This window comes from Podarcis pityusensis (assembly GCF_964106645.2).
Source record: "Podarcis pityusensis genome assembly, chromosome: 10".
Lineage (NCBI taxonomy): Eukaryota > Metazoa > Chordata > Lepidosauria > Squamata > Lacertidae > Podarcis > Podarcis pityusensis.
Window position 1 is genome coordinate 10,765,203 of NC_138035.1, and position 16,741 is coordinate 10,781,943.

The following is a 16,741-nucleotide window of genomic DNA, read 5'->3' on the forward strand; positions in this document are numbered from 1 at the left end:
GAAAAGGTGCATCCTGTAACAAAATCTCCCAGGGTGGAATGCTGCCAATGAACTGTGCCCTTTACTAGCACACTCCATTCCACCCTCTTTCGTCTCTCACCTCCCCGTAGCAGCCAGTCAGTACTCCATGCCCTTTCAGCATGCTATTTTGGGAAGTTTCTGTCCTGGCCCTGGGGAGGTTTCCTCTTAAGTTTTTGCACGCATCTGCAAACCTTGGGTTTTCCCCAAGCTACTTAAAACCCCCTTCCTTGGATGCAGTTTTACTTATTCAAGGACTGGTGCTGAGAGGTGACATTATAGACATTTACAAAATGGTGCATGGGATAGAGGAAGTGAGCAGAGAAAAGGTTTCCTCCCTCTCTCATAAAACTAGAACTCTGGGACACCCAGTGTTGGAAAATCCACGATGGATAAAAGGAAGCGCTTCATGCAGTGCACAGTTCGGCTGTGGAACTCACTGCCACTGGAAGCAGTAATGGCCATCAGCTTGGATGGCTTTAAAAAAGGATAGAGGCAGCAGTGCTTCTGAATCCCAGTTGCTGGGAACCACTGGTTGGCCACTGCAAGAACAGGATGCTGGACTTGATGGGCCATTGACGTGGTCCAGTAGTCTTTTCCTACATTCACATTCTAGAATAACTTTGCTATTTATATATCTGATAGGGTGCCCTACCTCGAAACAAAATTAAAAAATTCCTTCCAGTAGCACCGCAAAGGTAAAGGGACCCCTGACCATTAGGTCCAGTCGTGACCGACTCTGGGTTGCGACACTCATCTCGCTTTATTGGCCGAGGGAGCCGGCGTACAGCTTCTGGGTCATGTGGCCAGCATGACTAAGCCGCTTCTGGCGAACCAGAGCAGCACACAGAAACGCCGTTTACCTTCCCGCCGGAGTGGTACCTATTTATCTACTTGCACTTTGACGTGCTTTCGAACTGCTAGGTTGGCAGGAGCAGGGACCGAGCAACGGGAGCTCACCCTGTCGCGGGGATTCGAACCGCCGACCTTCTGGTCGGCAAGTCCTAGGCTCTGTGGTTTAACCCACAGCGCCCCCCCATCCCTAAGTAGGTGGTCTCTAAGTAGCACCTTAGAGACCAACTGAGTTTGTTATTGGTATGAGCTTTCCTGTGCATGCACACTTCTTCAGATACTGGAGGGAATTTTTTTATTTTGTTTTGAATTTTTTTGTTTTGTTTTAACTACGGCAGACCAACATGGCTGGTGCCCTACCTTGCATTTGAAGGGCTCTCGGAGGGCATTCCTCTGTTTGAGGGAGTCTTTTATCTGAAGGACTGCCTGAAACCAAGTCTGGTTTAAAAGACCAAGAAGCATTAGGAAGGGAGGTTTTGCCCATCAGCCACTTGGCAGCTGGGCACGCCTGCACAATTTGTGCTTCTGTTTAAGATACAGTCTTTATAATTTGCTGCCCTGGGCTGCTTTGGAAGGAAGGGCGGGATATAAATTTAATGAACAAATAACGAACTTGAAAATGTTATGCAAATTTGAACCTTTTGCTTTGGGGATGCACGCTCTCTCTCCCTTTGACAATGCATAAGTGGCACCCCCAAAATATGCTGCCTGGTAGACTTTGTTCTCATATCTAGGTGTAAAGGCAGCTACAAAAACGCACCACCCTTAAGGAAATGACTGAAAAGAATCGTCTTATAGCGACAGCAGTAATAGCAGAGCTCTAGCACTAGAGTTGACGGTTCGAATCCCCGTGACGGGGTGAGCTCCCATTGTTCGGTCCCTGCTCCTGCCAACCTAGCAGTTCAAAAGCACACCAGCGCAAGTAGATAAATAGGTACCACTCTGGCGGGAAGGTAAATGGCGTTTCCGTGCGCTGCTCTGGTTCGCCAGAAGCGGCTTAGTCATGCTGGCCACATGACCCGGAAATTATACGCCGGCTCCCTTGGCCAGTAAAGCGAGATGAGCGCCGCAAACCCAGAGTCATCTGCGACTGGACCTAATGGTCAGGGGTCCCTTTACCTTTAGCACTAGAGTAATGTGGATGGGGGCAGCGGGGTGAGATTTTTCAATTGCTTTGTACGATGTCCCTTGCACTTTTTAATTTTTTAAAAATCGATTTCTCACTTTTATGTGAGGCTTTAAAAAAAGTATTTTGCCCTCGGCAACTTTCACACAACCCCCCTTCAAAACCAGGGGGTGTTGGTTGTGGGGTGGTGCTTTTAATGCATGTATTCATTTCTGAATTTAAACCAGGTCAGCTTCCACCTTTCCCCCTCTACTTCCACCTCTACTTCCACCTCTCCTGGGCGAGTAAATGCTTTTGCACGAAAGAAAAATAGAGACACGCTCCCCCCCCCGGCATAATTATGTGAATCATACAGTGACTTTATTGATATTAAAATGCTGCTTTTTTCGGATCTGGAATTGAGTGACACTGGCATATTTATGCTGTGAGCTGTCCTGAGATCTATGGGTATAGGGCAGTATACAAATTTAATAATAGTAATAATAATAATAATCTCCCAACATGCCAACCCAGCTCATTTCTTGGCTCTGTTGTTGCAACTTCATCTCTCCCACAAATTTTGTCTGACCTCCCATGGCTGTGTTTCTGTTCTCATGTGAATTGGGTAGTTCTTGTCAGGAGTTCAGCCTACACTCGAGTAGGACCCTGGCAGAGACACATGCCCGACTGACATGTTCCCTCCCTCCTGGTCGATTGTTCGGGAGCTTCAAAAGCTTTCTTCAGCTCAAACGTCACAGCGACTGATGCCAACAGACACCGGCACACTTAGGAATCCGCAGAGTTTGTGCAGTTGTGTAACAGACCTCAGCAACTTAGCATTTTGGCTAATCTACTTTATTTACATATAAACATACACGGAGCACTGCAACATGGCTCCTTCTCCCTCTAGCATCAGACAGCAAAGAGAAAATGAACAAATACTCCCATTTCATAGAACACAGTAACACAATCATCCTGTTTCCGTCACTTCCCACTCTGTGGAGTCAAAACATATACCGTCATGTGATAGACTGCAATCATGGAGCAGGAATTCTAACAGTTCTGCCTATAAATGCAAACTGCACTGAAATCTCCCCCATACCGAAACACAACCCACCAGTTGAGGACTAAAGTTCAGGAAAAGGCCTTAATGCCAGGTCAGACTGTTGGTCTATTTAGCTTAGTATTGTGTAAACTGACTGGCAGAGGCTCTCAAAGGTTTCAAAATGGGTTGAACTTGGGACCTTCTGCATTCAAGGCATATGTCCTCCTGCCAAGCTGCTCCCTTTTAGCGATTAATGAGACATTTGCTACCAGCAGAGCACATCCAGTTAAAACTGCTTTAGTTCGTGTTGAGAAAGGAAGATGTTAGTAAACCACAGGCCTACTTTTTTAAAACAACAACAACAAAGCAAACAAGCCCCAAACCACCTGCAGATCACAAGGTCTTTTGGTTAGAGGTTCAGGTTGATTTGTTGAGGAAGCTGTCCTCCCTTCCCCTGCCTTGGTACCGTAGAAAAGGGTGAGAGATCACCGCAACAAGTTTGGGGAAATATATTTTCAGGGGTTTGTCAGGGAAAGAGGGTCAGCCCAGGTGATGGGAGAAAAAAGGACGAGAGTATACTAAACAGCATATTTGGGGGTTCGGTAACTGGAAAGCTTAAGAGAGAGGTGTTTTCTTTACCTTTTATTTGGTGTTTTAAAGAATGTAAATTGATAATAAAAAGAACATTTTGCATAAAACGGGGGGAAATGGGAAGAAGAAAAGACGAATACAATTCTCGTTGATTCAGCAATACAGTCAAACCTCGGTTGTCGGACGTAATCTGTTCTGGAAGCCCGTTCAGCTTCTGAAACATTCGACAACCGAGGCGTGGCTTCTGATTGGTTGCAGGAATTCCCTGCACTCAAGCGGAAGCCGTGTCAGATGTTTGGCTTCTGGAAAACGCTCGGAAATTGGGGCATTTACTTCTGGGTTTTCGGCGTTCACGAACCAAAATGTTCCAAAATGGAGGCGTTCGGGAGGTGAGGTTTGACGGTAGAAAAGAAAATTACTGGTGATTGATAGATTTCCAAAACGACTTCACCCCCTTTGCAATTAAATACATTCAATCAAACATATGGCATAAGGGGTATATGGATTTAAACTTTTCACATTTGAGTGACTCTCGAGTCAGATTTGCAGCTTTTGGGTCCTTTTGCTTGTGTCACTGTTCGGTTTTAGATGCCAGAAGTCCAGCAAGACTTACTTCCTTTCTCTTTAGATGGCAATATGTATTCCTTCACATGCTTCAAAACATGGGCCTCCAGCCTTGCTCTGTTTGAGGGTCTCTCTGCTGTCTGTGCCCAATTAGACCCAGAACTTATATCCCCCAAATCCCATCCTGACAGATAGGAATTACCGTATTTTTCGCTCCATAAGACTCACCAGACCACAAGATGCACCTAGTTTTGGGAGGAGGAAAACAAGAAAAAAAATATTCTGAATCTCAGAAGCCAGAACAGCAAGAGGGATCGCTGCGCAGTGAAAGCAGCAATCCCTCTTGCTGTTCTGGCTTCTGGGATAGCTGCGCAGCCTGCATTCACTCCATAACACACACACACATTTCCCCTTACTTTTTAGGATGGAAAAAGTGAGTCTTATAGAGCAAAAAATACGGTAGTTTTATTTGAAACATTTCGCCCTATGCAGCTTTTGGAGGAGGAGGAGTTGGGAGGGCAGGTGGGGAGACGAGACGGCCCCACAAAAAGATTAATTGATTTTTGTTTAGATTAACAGACCCCTGACTATGAAGAAGGAAGGCATCCAGACCCGAAACCGAAAAATGTCTAGCAAGTCGAAAAAGTGCAAAAAGGTCCACGACACCTTGGACGATTTCCCTAAGGGCGGCTCCTTCAACCCTGCTGCCCTGTCGAGACACATGTCTTCCATCAGTCACATTTCGCCCTTCAGCCACTCGGGTCACATGCTAACCACACCCACCCCGATGCACCCGCCCTCCAGCTTGTCCTTCGGACCTCACCACCCGTCCAGTATGGTCACCGCCATGGGCTAAGATCGCGCCCGAGAGAGAGACTTAAATCCCCGCTGCGATGCTTCCTTTCCTTTTTTTAAGTTCTCAGAACGAGAGGTACGTTGATAATCCTTGCCTTGTTAAGAGGCGAGAGCGCTTCCCCCTCGGCACACGAATGGACAAGGGCGCAGAAAGAAAAATGAAATCTTTAAAAGTTGGACGGAGGCGTAGAAACGAAACCCCCCCAAGCAAATGTCGTGGGGAGGTGAACTCTTGGGGGCTTTTTCTCCAGTGTCTTTTGCGTCGCCAGCCACCAAATTTGGGGTCCCATTTGTGAATAAACCATTCTGACGCAAGTCCGCTCTAACTGGGTTTCTAGGGTCGTGAAGAAGAGATGGCAGGCTGCCCACCCCCCAAATCCCAAACCTTTCCCCCCACTCGCTCCCCCAAAGACAAGCAGATTGATGCTGAACACTGTATAACTTATATTGTAAGAAATTCTGTACATTTTTGAAGAACACTCTTGACATCTGCTTAGCTGTAAAAAAAAAAAAAAGGAAAGGAAAGGAAAATGGCTTGTTGGTCAAATGAAATAATGAGTTGAATGTTTTCCTGGTACGGACTGAGAAGAACGAGGTTGGACCGGCATATGGACAAACTGCCACTTGCGTTTTTTGCTCTCTCTTTCTCTCTCTCTCTCTCTCTTTCTTCACTCACTGGCTCAAGTTGTTTTGACGCATTAAAAAAACAAATTAATCCAAGTTGTAGGCAAATCATGCATTCCAGGCTACGGGGCCTCTGAACAATAGGGGATGTTTTTGTTTTTGAAGGGTTTCAGGGCAGTTGGTGTGACATTCAGCTTGTAGCTGCGGCAAGTTTGTCCAGGCCTTATACGCATTGTGAACAAGTTCCTGTAATTGTTGTTTGTATGTATAATTCAAAGCACCAAAATAATAATAAAAAAACGAGATGTAGATTTATTTCATCCTATGATACAGACTGAATGGTTGTATAAATTTTACTTACTGCTAGTGTTAAGAACTGCGCTTTTGATTTTGTTTTCATATTTTTTCCCTCTTTTTTTTGGAGAATAAACTAGATTAAATTCTGTTGATTTCTTGTCTGCTTATGCTTTTGGAGTGATGTTCAAAGGTTCTTTCTGTGTGCGTGTGTGTCCGTGCGCCTCTGCTTCCATGGAAAGGCAGAAAAGGATTTGGTCCTGGGCCCTAGGATTCTCGGGATCCAGGATTTTAAGACCAGCAACATCAAAACAAGTTTAAAGGCTTGTAGGAATATAGGAAGCTACTGTAGACCAAGTCAGGACACCAGTCCATCCAGATCAGAATGGTCTACACTGCTGGTCTTCTACTGGTTGGGTGGGAACCCAATAGTGGGTCATGGCCTGATCCAAGGTGGGTCGCAACAGAAGCGTCACCACTATTCAAATATATGGGGAAAGAGTAAGAAACGGGTCTCCAAATTCAGGGTAGGTTAGAATGTTAGAGTTAAAAGCTGGTGGATTAGGGGAATGCTGTGGATGTAGTATATCTTACAATCATAGAGTTGGAAGGGGCAACAAGGATCGTCTAGTCCAACCCCCTGTAATGCAGGAATCTTTTGCCCAATGCAGGGATCGAATTCACGACCCTGAGCCTAGAAGTTTCATGCTCTACTGAATGAGTTTTATTTCAATAAGGCTTGCGGCAAAGTTCCCCAATATATTATTTTGGAGAAGCGTGGGAAATGTGGACTGGACGAAGTAACTGTTAGGCTGATTTGTAGCTGGTTGACTGAACCCAAATAGTACTCACTAATGGTTCCTCACCGTCCTGGAAACAGTGACAAGTGGGGTGCTGCTGGGTTCTGTCCTGGGCCCGTCGTTGTTCAACGTCTTTACAAACAACTTGGAAGAAGGAATTGAGGGATGCTCATCAAATATGCAGATGACGCAAAACTGGGAGGGGTGGCTAATGCTGCAGAAGAGAGAATCGAGATTCAAGATGGCTTTAAGTGGCCACCGAGACCACATAACACCGGTCTTGAAAGACCTGCACTGGCTCCCAGTACGTTTCCGAGCACAGTTCAAAGTGTTGGTGTTGACCTTTAAAGCCCTAAACGGCCTCGGCCCAGTATACCTGAAGGAGCATTTCCACCCCCCATTGTTCAACTCGGACACTGTGATCCAGCTCCGAGGGCCTTCTGGTGGTTCCCTCACTGTGAGAAGTGAGGTTACAGGGAACCAGGCAGAGGGCATTCTCAGTAGTGGTGCCCGCTCTGTGGAACGCTCTCCCACCAGATGTCAAAGAGAAAAACAACTACCAGACTTTTAGAAGACACCTGAAGGCAGCCCTGTTTAGGGAAGCTTTTAATGTTTAATAGACTATTGTATTTTAATAGTTTGTTGGAAGCCGCCCAGAGTGGCTGGGGAAACCCAGCCAGATGGGTGGGATATAAATAAAATAAAATAGTATTAACAGATTGGAGAACTGGGCCCAAATTAACAAAATATGTTTCAATAGGGACAAAGGTAAGGTTCTGCACTTAGGCAGGAAGAACCAGCTGCACAAGTATACCTGGCTTGCCAGTAGTACATGTGGAAAGGATCTAGGGGTCTTGGTGGACTGCAAGCTTAACACGAGTCAACAGTGTGATGCAGCAGCAAAAAATCTAATGCTATTCTAGGCTGCATCCACAGAAGTCTAGTGTCCAGATCAAGGGAAGTAATAGTCCTGCTCTATTCTGCCTTGGACAGGCCACACCTGGAATACTGTGTCTAGTTCTGGGCATCACAATTTAAGGAGGATATTGACAAGCTGGAACAGTGGGTATGGGCGATTACTGCAAAACCACAAACCTATACCTTGCCACAATGTTTGCTCCTATAGCTTGCTAGGATGAGTCTGGCTGAACAGTACAACCCTCTCTTAACATGGTATGGCTTCCTTTAATTTTTGTTTGTTTAAAGAACCAGACCTAGAAAACACAAATAATGATTAGAAAATTATTTCCATCATCCAATGACACACTTCAATACATACCTGTGACTTTGACCATTTGCACCAAGTATCACAGAGTTAAGCATCTTTTGATCTCATTAATTCACCTGTCTGTATTTACCAGGAACACTTCGTATTTTCTGGTTTCTGTCCCTTCTTGATCCCTTCTGTGTCCCAAGAGGAGGCACTTCTGGTCTCTTCCCACCCTTGTTCCCTATGTAGATCTTCACTCTGCCCTCCTTCCCTGGCTGGGGGATGGGTGCCATTTTGTGGTTCGCTTCAGGCGCTAAAATGTCTTGGGCCAAACCTGTACTGCACAAAAGGAGAGCCACCACCAAGAAGGCCCTGTGCAGAATTCATCTTACGAAGAATGGCAGTTTTTATTAATGCCTCCCCCCCAGCCAAAAACTAATCAGGCTTCTGGTCCTTATGGCTGCTAGTATATACACGAGAGAGTATGTGGAAAAAGCTGGCTGAAATCTTTAAAGTCAGAAAGACAGCCGAATAAAATTCCCAGTGGTTGGAGGTGAGACTTTCATTACTAGTAAAACCAGAATCAGTGATGCAAAACTGAGACCACAAAAGTGGCGGTGGGGAAAATGTACAATAAACAATGCAAAATAAGGTAAATTATGCTGACTTTCCTAGTTCGCACAATAGTTTATTTGTTTATCTCAGCAGTTTGTACAGTACTCAGTTGCCATTATCTCTCTGTATAATTTTATTAAATTTTCTGTTTTACAATTTAAAACACTCATTTTACATCCTTAAGATACCAGTGACTTCCCTTCTTCTCTTTCCATGGTTCATTTTACTTGTCATAAAACCCTGCATATTTTACAAAAAATGATACCATTCAGTATTCCATTACTACATCCAGTTGCCATTGTCTCTAAGTAGTGTACAAGTAAAACACAACAGAATAAAGATTAAAGATCAGATTATTGTTATATTTTCATCAGAATATTTTCTATATCTGAACACGCACACAAGCCTTTTTTCTGAATAATTTGGCTTTGCTTGGGCATGGTGCTTTTTTGTTTTAAAGCCCAGATTATGTATAGAATTATAGAACGGTAGAGTTGGAAGGGATGCAAGACTGTCTTGTCCAACTTCCTCCAATGCAGGAATCTTCTTCTTCTTCTTTGGCGATCACTCGTAGCTGAGTAAGATTGTCTTCCATAAACACAGTTTTAACAATGAGTCTGTAAGTGATTGTGGAGGCCAATTCTGGATCCACACGTCCTTTCACAGTGGGGACATTGGTTTCCGGGTGGGAGTTGATCATGGTGTGGATTTGCCAAGCGTGCCTTCCTCTTAGCACGTTTCTCCCTTGTGTCCTGAGTTCGAGTGTCTTCAAAGCCCATGACACCTTTGGTAAAGGCTGTTCTCCAACTGGAGCGCTCGCAGGCCAGTGTTTCCCAGTTGTCAGTGTTTATACTACATTTTTTTAGATTTGCCTTGAGACAGTCTTTAAACCTCTTTTGTTGACCACCAGCATTACGCTTTCCATTTTTAAGTTCGGAATAGAGTAGTTTACAAATGCAGGAATCACAGCTAATGTCCCCCTAAGAGGTACACATAAGACCAGGGTACCAGCCCTCTGCCCCACCTGCAAATGTTGTATTTGCTGGAGCAGGGTGTACAGTTCCCCAACCACTTGGGTTTAACCGTTTCAGTGCTGGCAAATAGTGACTCCCCCTCCCACAATTGCTGGCTTGGCGACATCACCTGGGTTTGATGGTCTGGCGAATGCGCAACATTCCACACACAGCTGCACTGAAGCACGAGAAAGGATTAACCGTGTCACTCTTGCCAGGATCAATGCTCTGCCACCCTCTCTTGTCAGCAGCGAAAAGCATGATGGAATGGGAACGCTCACAAGCCCTTCCACTGAATTGTCCAAAACGTGCTGTCTTTCCTCCTAGTAGGTTGACCGACAAAGAACCTGTCAACCCATTCTGGGTGATCAATAAAAGCTGCTCTGTGCCTCTGTTGCTCTGAAGACAGACTTTCCTAGAAGGAGACAAGATCGTGGAATGCAATCTTCTCTTTCTCCAGAACAAAGCTTTGGGATTTGGGAACAAAGCTTTGGTGAGCTCCAGATGTTCTGGAGGTGGGGCTGATGGGAGCTCAGAACATCTGGAGGGTACCAAATGGCAGAAAATTTGAATTTAAGAAGATGCTTAAAGTAGTTATTCCCAAGACGCCTGCAGCATTTCTTCTGGGAGTTATAAGGGCAGAGGTTCGAAAGGTTGTTTATATATGCCAGTACTGCAGCTAGAATCCTGTATGCACAGAAGTGGAAAGAATAAGAAGTCCCAATTTTAAAGTTAATGGACTATGCAGACATGGCGAAGTTGACAGCAAAACAAGAGATCTAAAGGATGAGAACTTTGTCAACGAGAGGAGGTTCTTTTTGGACTATTGAAGAAAAACCTATAGTCAAATGAAATCGTGAGCAGGAGAATCGCAAGCAAGGGAAGGAGATGAAATAAATGATTGTCATATAGGTGAGAATACAATAGAAAATGCATGGCAGTTGTGGCAGCAGATAAAGGAATACAACAAGAGCATCACAGATGTAAGGATGGGAAGTAAAAATGCTGTTGTTGTTGTTGTTTAGTCATTTAGTCGTGTCCGGCTCTTCGTGACCCCCTGGACCAGAGCACGCCAGGCACTCCTGTCTTCCACTGCCTCCCGCAGTTTGGTCAAACTCATGCTGGTAGCTTTGAGAACACTGTCCAACCATCTCGTCCTCTGTCGTCCCCTTCTCCTTGTGCCCTCCATCTTTCCCAACATCAGGGTCTTTTCCAGGGAGTCTTCTCTTCTCATGAGGTGGCCAAATATTGGAGCCTCAGCTTCAGGATGTGTCCTTCTAGTGAGCACTCAGGGCTGATTTCCTTCAGAATGGATCGGTTTGATCTTCTTGCAGTTCATGGGACTCTCAAGAGTCTCCTCCAGCACCATAATTCAAAAGCGCGCATGCACACACACACACACAAAAATTGCAGAAAGAATGCTAAACAACAGTGACTGGCCAGGTTGCCCCAAATGCACTCAGACATGAGGCTTCCTCCTATTGCAGCAGGAGGGGATCTGTACCCCTCAGATGTTAGACTACAGCTCTCATTAGCACCAGCTGGGCTGGTCAATGGTTAAGGATGATGGTGGCTTTGTGATCCAACAACATCTGGGGGGCTACAGGCTCCCCACTACTGCCCTACTGTTCACCTACAGGCTCAGGCAATTAAAGGGTTGTATGAGGTGTTAGGGGAGGGGGAACCCTGTGGTGGTGGAACACGTTGTGTTCCTTCTGAGGTAGTCGTTCTATCTTTGGTCCCTGCCCTGCACTCAGCTGTTGCTTGTGGTTCCTAGAAGCATTCTTAAGGAAATCAGCCCTGAGTGCTCACTGGAAGGACGGATCCTGAAGCTGAGGCTCCAATACTTTGGTCACCTCACGAGAAGAGAAGGCTCCCTGGAAAAGACCCTGATGTTGGGAAAGATTGAGGGTACAAGGAGATGGGGATGACAGAGGATGAGATGGTTGGACAGTGTTCTTGAAGCTACCAACATGAGTTTGACCAAACTGCGGGAGGCAGTGGAAGACAGGAGGGCCTGGCGTGCTCTGGTCCATGGGGTCATGAAGAGTCAGACACGACTAAACAACTAAACAACAGAAGCTGTCCACATGTGACCCTTGGAATGGTTTTGATTGGCCGGCTAAAGCAGGGAAGGGTAGCTGTTGGGTCTCAAACCCTCAGTGAGTTAGGGACTTCCCCTGCATGCAGTGGGTCCAACGATCATCTGCCCGTGTTGTAGAGGGAAGTGAGGGGCAGATGGAGCTCAACAACTTGGGAAGGTAGCTCATCTAGGAGAAGGAAAACTGACCCTAAACTTCCATTGCCTTGTGGGATATCTTTGGGCCAAACCAGTCGACACTCTAGCAAATGCATCTACTGCATAGACTATTTTTCCATCTACAAACAGCAAGGAGTCTCGTGATACTTCAAAACTACCAAATGTTATTTCGTTGCAATAAATTACGGGCTAAAATTGACTAAGGGGAGCTGGGTTTGAGGGATGGAATTGAGGTTTTCCTTTGGGTCACCTAAGGCCAGGGGTATCTGAATGGCTGGTATTAAAGCTGAACTTTCTTTGGACTCTACAATGAACTGTCATACGCTGGTCTTGCATCCCTGTGTAGCATTAGACAGTCATCTGGCTAAATTCCCATTGGATGTAAAAGCTGCTCAATTTTCATCACTTTTGCATTGGGTTGATAAGAGAATTACCCAACCCAAAATACCCCCTTTTTCGGTTTCATATGTCTTTGTAAAAAACCCCAAACACCACTATTGAAAGGGAAAATGATCTTGCAAAGCTTCCAAATTCTTCTTTCTTTAATGCTCATGGTCCTAAAATTTTAAGACAGTTTTAAGGGGTTCAAGGTTTCTTTTCTTTAAAAATTTAATCCATTTAATGGATAATAGGTTAATCAACTACAGCTTTAGTCAATTAATCAGAAGGCGATTTTTGGGCGGGTTAAAAGAACACTTGTTTGAGGCTATTTTGGTTCTGGTGTGCTGTTGCAACAGGGAATAACAAAGAAACCCTCACCACAATACATTCTGTCCGATCAAATTTTATTTTCCTCCTTCTCGAAACATTTTGTCTATTAGATTTCAATCTAGTCTACTCTTCCGTCAGCATATTAGAAAAGCACATTTTGAGGCCTGGCGACGTGCAAGAGTGTTTAATCAGTCCATCAGTTCTAAAAGTCAGCAATTATTCAGCTAAAAATTCTCCTTGTTATTTCTATGTCATGCAGGGGCACAATTTTTCAGGGGGCACGAACCAGGTGCCCCCCCCAGGTGCCCCTTCTTGTGGTTTCCAGTGACTAGTATTCAGAAACATTGCTGTCTCCAATTGTGGAGGCAGGGCATAGCGCTCATGGCTAGTAGTCATCCATAGTTTTCTCCTTCATGAATTTGTCTCACCATCTTTTGAAGCCATCCAAGTTGATGGCCATTACTGCCTCCTGTAGGATTGGGTTCCACCGTTTGTGCGCTGTGAGGGGAGGAATATTGGGCTGACATTTTTTTTTTTTTAAATAAAATTTCTGTTTTACAATTTAAAATATTCATTTAAACAACCTTAAAATACCAATGACTTCCCTTCTTCTCTTTCCATGGTTCATTTTGCATAACATAAATCCCTGCATATTTTTTATAAACTAAGCCATTCAGTATTCCATTATTACATCCATCAAAATTTATTTTTTGATGGTTGCCATCAATTTGATTTGAATTAATTTTATAATGAAATGATTTTAGAATGTTGTATTATTTTATTGTTGTTAGCCGCCCTGAGCCCAGCTTCGGCTGGGGAGAGCGGGATATAAATAAAATTTTTTATTATTATTATTATTATTATTATTACTACTACTACTATTTACACTGTTGTATTTATCTTAATGCTGCCAACGTTTTCAAGTGTACACAATTTCCCCACACATATTCAATAAACATTTTCCAATCTTCTTTCTTCTTGTTCTCTTATTCTATAAGTTCAGTCTGCAAGCTGCGCATATTCCATCAGTTTAGGTTGCCATTCTTCTTTTGTTGGGACTTCGCTTGTTTCCCATTTTGGGGCTAACCAAACATGGGCCGCAGAAGTGGCATACATAAATAACCTTTCCCCCCCTCACTTGGGAAGTTCCATCTGAATTATACCCAACAGAAAGGACTCTGTGGGTTGTTTTTTTTTTTTTTTTTGGAAAAGTGCTTTTAAACATTTTTTTCAATTCATTATAAATTATTTCCCAATACTCTTTTACCCTTTTCCATGTCCACCACATAAGTTGGGGTAACATTTTGAACTGTGGGTGAGGAGCGGAAGAAACCTTCAAGGTTTGAACTTCGGGTCCAGCTGTTCCTGAAGTAAATAGTCAGGCAGATAAACCATGCTCCCCGAAACCCATTTTGGGCTCTCTTTTTGGCCTTCTCAGTCCCACACCCCTCTTCCTTGCCTCCACTTACCTACTTTTCTATCTCTTAGCTAAATTACAAAAGGCTGAAGATCTGGACCATGGGTAGGCAAACTAAGGCCCGGGGGGCAGATCTGGCCCAATCGCCTTCTCAATCCGGCCCGCGGACGGTCCGGGAATCAGCATGTTTTTACATGAGTAGAATGTGTCCTTTTATTTAAAATGCACCTCTGGGTTATTTGTGGGGCCTGCCTGGTGTTTTTACATGAGTAGAATGTGTGCTTTTATTTAAAATGCATTTCTGGGTTATTTGTGGGGCATAGGAATTTGTTCAATTTTTATTTCAAAATATAGTCCGGCCCCCCAACAAGGTCTGAGGAACAGTGGACCGACCCCCTGCTGAAAAAGTTCGCTGACCCCTGATCTGGACGTTTCCCCCCTTCTCAGAGGCGGCATCATACCTCTGGGTGACCTATCTCTCAACCGTCCTCTCCCAGACGTGGAGAAGCTATTTGGATGACAGCTACAGCTGTTGAAAGACAGGGGTGATAAATAATATTGAAAACCATGCTTCTCCTCTGCTCCAGGCAAGATCTGAAAATCACAGGCAAAGAAAGCTGGGGGGGCGGGGGGAAGATACCCAGGACTTGCCAATATCAGAATATAGCAAAAGCTGCTTTTGGGTTTTTTTTAAAATAAAATAATAAAACAAAATGTGACAACTTCAGCAAAGTCAGCTTCAAAACAAGGCACATTTCAAATGTTTGCTGCACCTTCATGAAGACCACAAGCGGAATTTTTTCCCTGGCTGTATTTTGCACCAGAGTGCGGCCACAAAGTGTATGAGATAACGAAAATGGGGATGTTTCTGACTTCAGCTTCTGAAGTCTGTTTTCAGTGCAGCCAGGCTCAAAACGCATTCCCAGGGTGGACAACAACAATCCCCAGAGTTCTGTGTGAAATAATACTATTAATAATATTATTATTATTTATATACCACCTGTCTGATTGGGTTGCCCCAGCCACTCTGGGAGACTCCCAACAAAAAAATAGTAAAAACACAACATCAAACACTACAATCTTCCCTGAATTTATGTATGGATGTATGTATGTATTTGTCTGTCTGTTTGCTTGTTTGTTTGTACCTAACAAGGAAGAGGGATTGACTGTTAAGTTAGTCTGGGAACTGCTGTTCTGGGAAGGATATGTTGTTGTTGTTGTTTAGTCGTTTAGTCGTGTCCGGCTCTTCGTGACCCCATGGACCAGAGCACGCCAGGCACTCCTGTCTTCCACTGCCTCCTGCAGTTTGGTCAAACTCATTAAGTAGCTTCGAGAACACTGTCCAACCATCTCGTCCTCTGTCGTCCCCTTCTTCTTGTGCCCTCAACCTTTCCCAACATCAGGGTCTTTTCCAGGGAGTCTTCTCTTTTCAGGAGGTGGCCAAAGTATTGGAGCCTCAGCTTCAGGATCTGTCCTTCCAGTGAGCCCTCAGGGCTGATTTCCTTCAGAATGGATCAGTTTGATCTTCTTGCAGTCCATGGGACTCTCTAGAGTCTCCTCCAGCACCAGAATTCAAAAGCATCAATTCTTCGGCGATCAGCCTTCTTTATGGTCCAGCTCTCACTTCCATACTTCCATATGGAAGTGAGAGCTGGGAAGGATATAGGGCTCTCCTATCAACTCTCAGCAGCCTTAACAAGTTACAGCTCCCAGAATTCATTGGAGGAGGGAGACATATTTGTTTCACATAGTATTGCAATGCTTTAAATGTATGGAGTAGATGTCCCCTCCAGAATCCAGGGCGCTGTCATCTCCCCATCCACAGAACTACAATTCCCAGCACCCTTAACAATCTACAGTTTCCAGGATTCTCTGGGATAAGCCAGCTTTCAATGTAAGCTGTGTATGCAGATGGAGTGCAGCCAGAGAGTGGTAGCTATTTTCAATTCGTTAATGTACAGCGGGGCCAGCTCTACCATTGGCAGAGTTGGGCGGCTGCCTCAGGTGGCGCATAACAAGGGGCAGGCAATGGCAGTGAGATGTGGGAACCATAGGCTCTGTCCTGCAACTCCTAATGCAGTTCTGCCCTCCTTTAATCAGTAAGGTTCAGTTGCTGCTCCAATAAGCTTCTTTATATGTTGAAAGGGTCAGAACCACCATGTCCTCTGCCTCAGGTTTGGTCTTCAGGGGAGAAATTGTGTACGCCACCTTCAACTCCTTGGTGAAAAAGGAGTAATAATAATAATAATAATAATAATAATAATAATTTATTATTTATACCTCGCCCATCTGGCTGGGTTTCCTCAGCCACTCTAGGCGGCTTCCAATAAAATATTAAAATACAATGGTCTGTTAAACATTAAAAGCTTCCCTAAACAAGGCTGCCTTCAGATGTCTTCTAAAAGTTTGGTAGTTATTTTTCTCTTTGACATCTGGTGGGAGGGTGTTCCACAGGGTGGGCGCCCCTACCGAGAAGCCCCTCTGCCTGGTTCCCTGTAACTTGGCTTCTTGCAGCAAGGGAACTGCCAGAAGGCCTTCAGCGCTGGACCTCAGTGTCCGGGCAGAATGATGGAGGTGGAGACGCTCCTTCAGGTATACTGGACCAAGGCCGTTTAGGGCTTTAAAGGTCAGCACCAACACTTATCAGACCCAGAAACCTCCCCCCTATATAAATTCACACTTGACTCTAATTTTAGTTTTGGTTTCTGGCAGAATTTAGACCACAACTTTATTGATTACAGAAAGTGACTGGTTGCATAGGCTCTGG

General features: G+C 44.6%; 1 protein-coding gene across 11 annotated transcripts in view; it reads left to right on the top strand.

Annotated features, from left to right (window-relative positions):
* The window catches only part of GATA3 (GATA binding protein 3), a 76,186-nt gene extending 70,083 nt beyond the window's left edge, over window positions 1–6,103 (top strand). For 5 of the 11 annotated variants that reach the window (XM_081023073.1, XM_081023074.1, XM_081023076.1 and 2 more), the window contains exon 7: window positions 4,755–6,103. In XM_081023073.1, coding sequence (XP_080879199.1) covers window positions 4,755–5,031 — 277 coding nt within the window. In that variant the 3' untranslated portion in view covers window positions 5,032–6,103. Of the gene's footprint in view, window positions 1–4,746 lie in introns of all 11 variants that reach the window. The other 6 variants (XM_081023080.1, XM_081023077.1, XM_081023079.1 and 3 more) reach the window with 3 other exon arrangements.
* The last annotated feature ends 10,638 nt before the right edge of the window (window positions 6,104–16,741 follow it).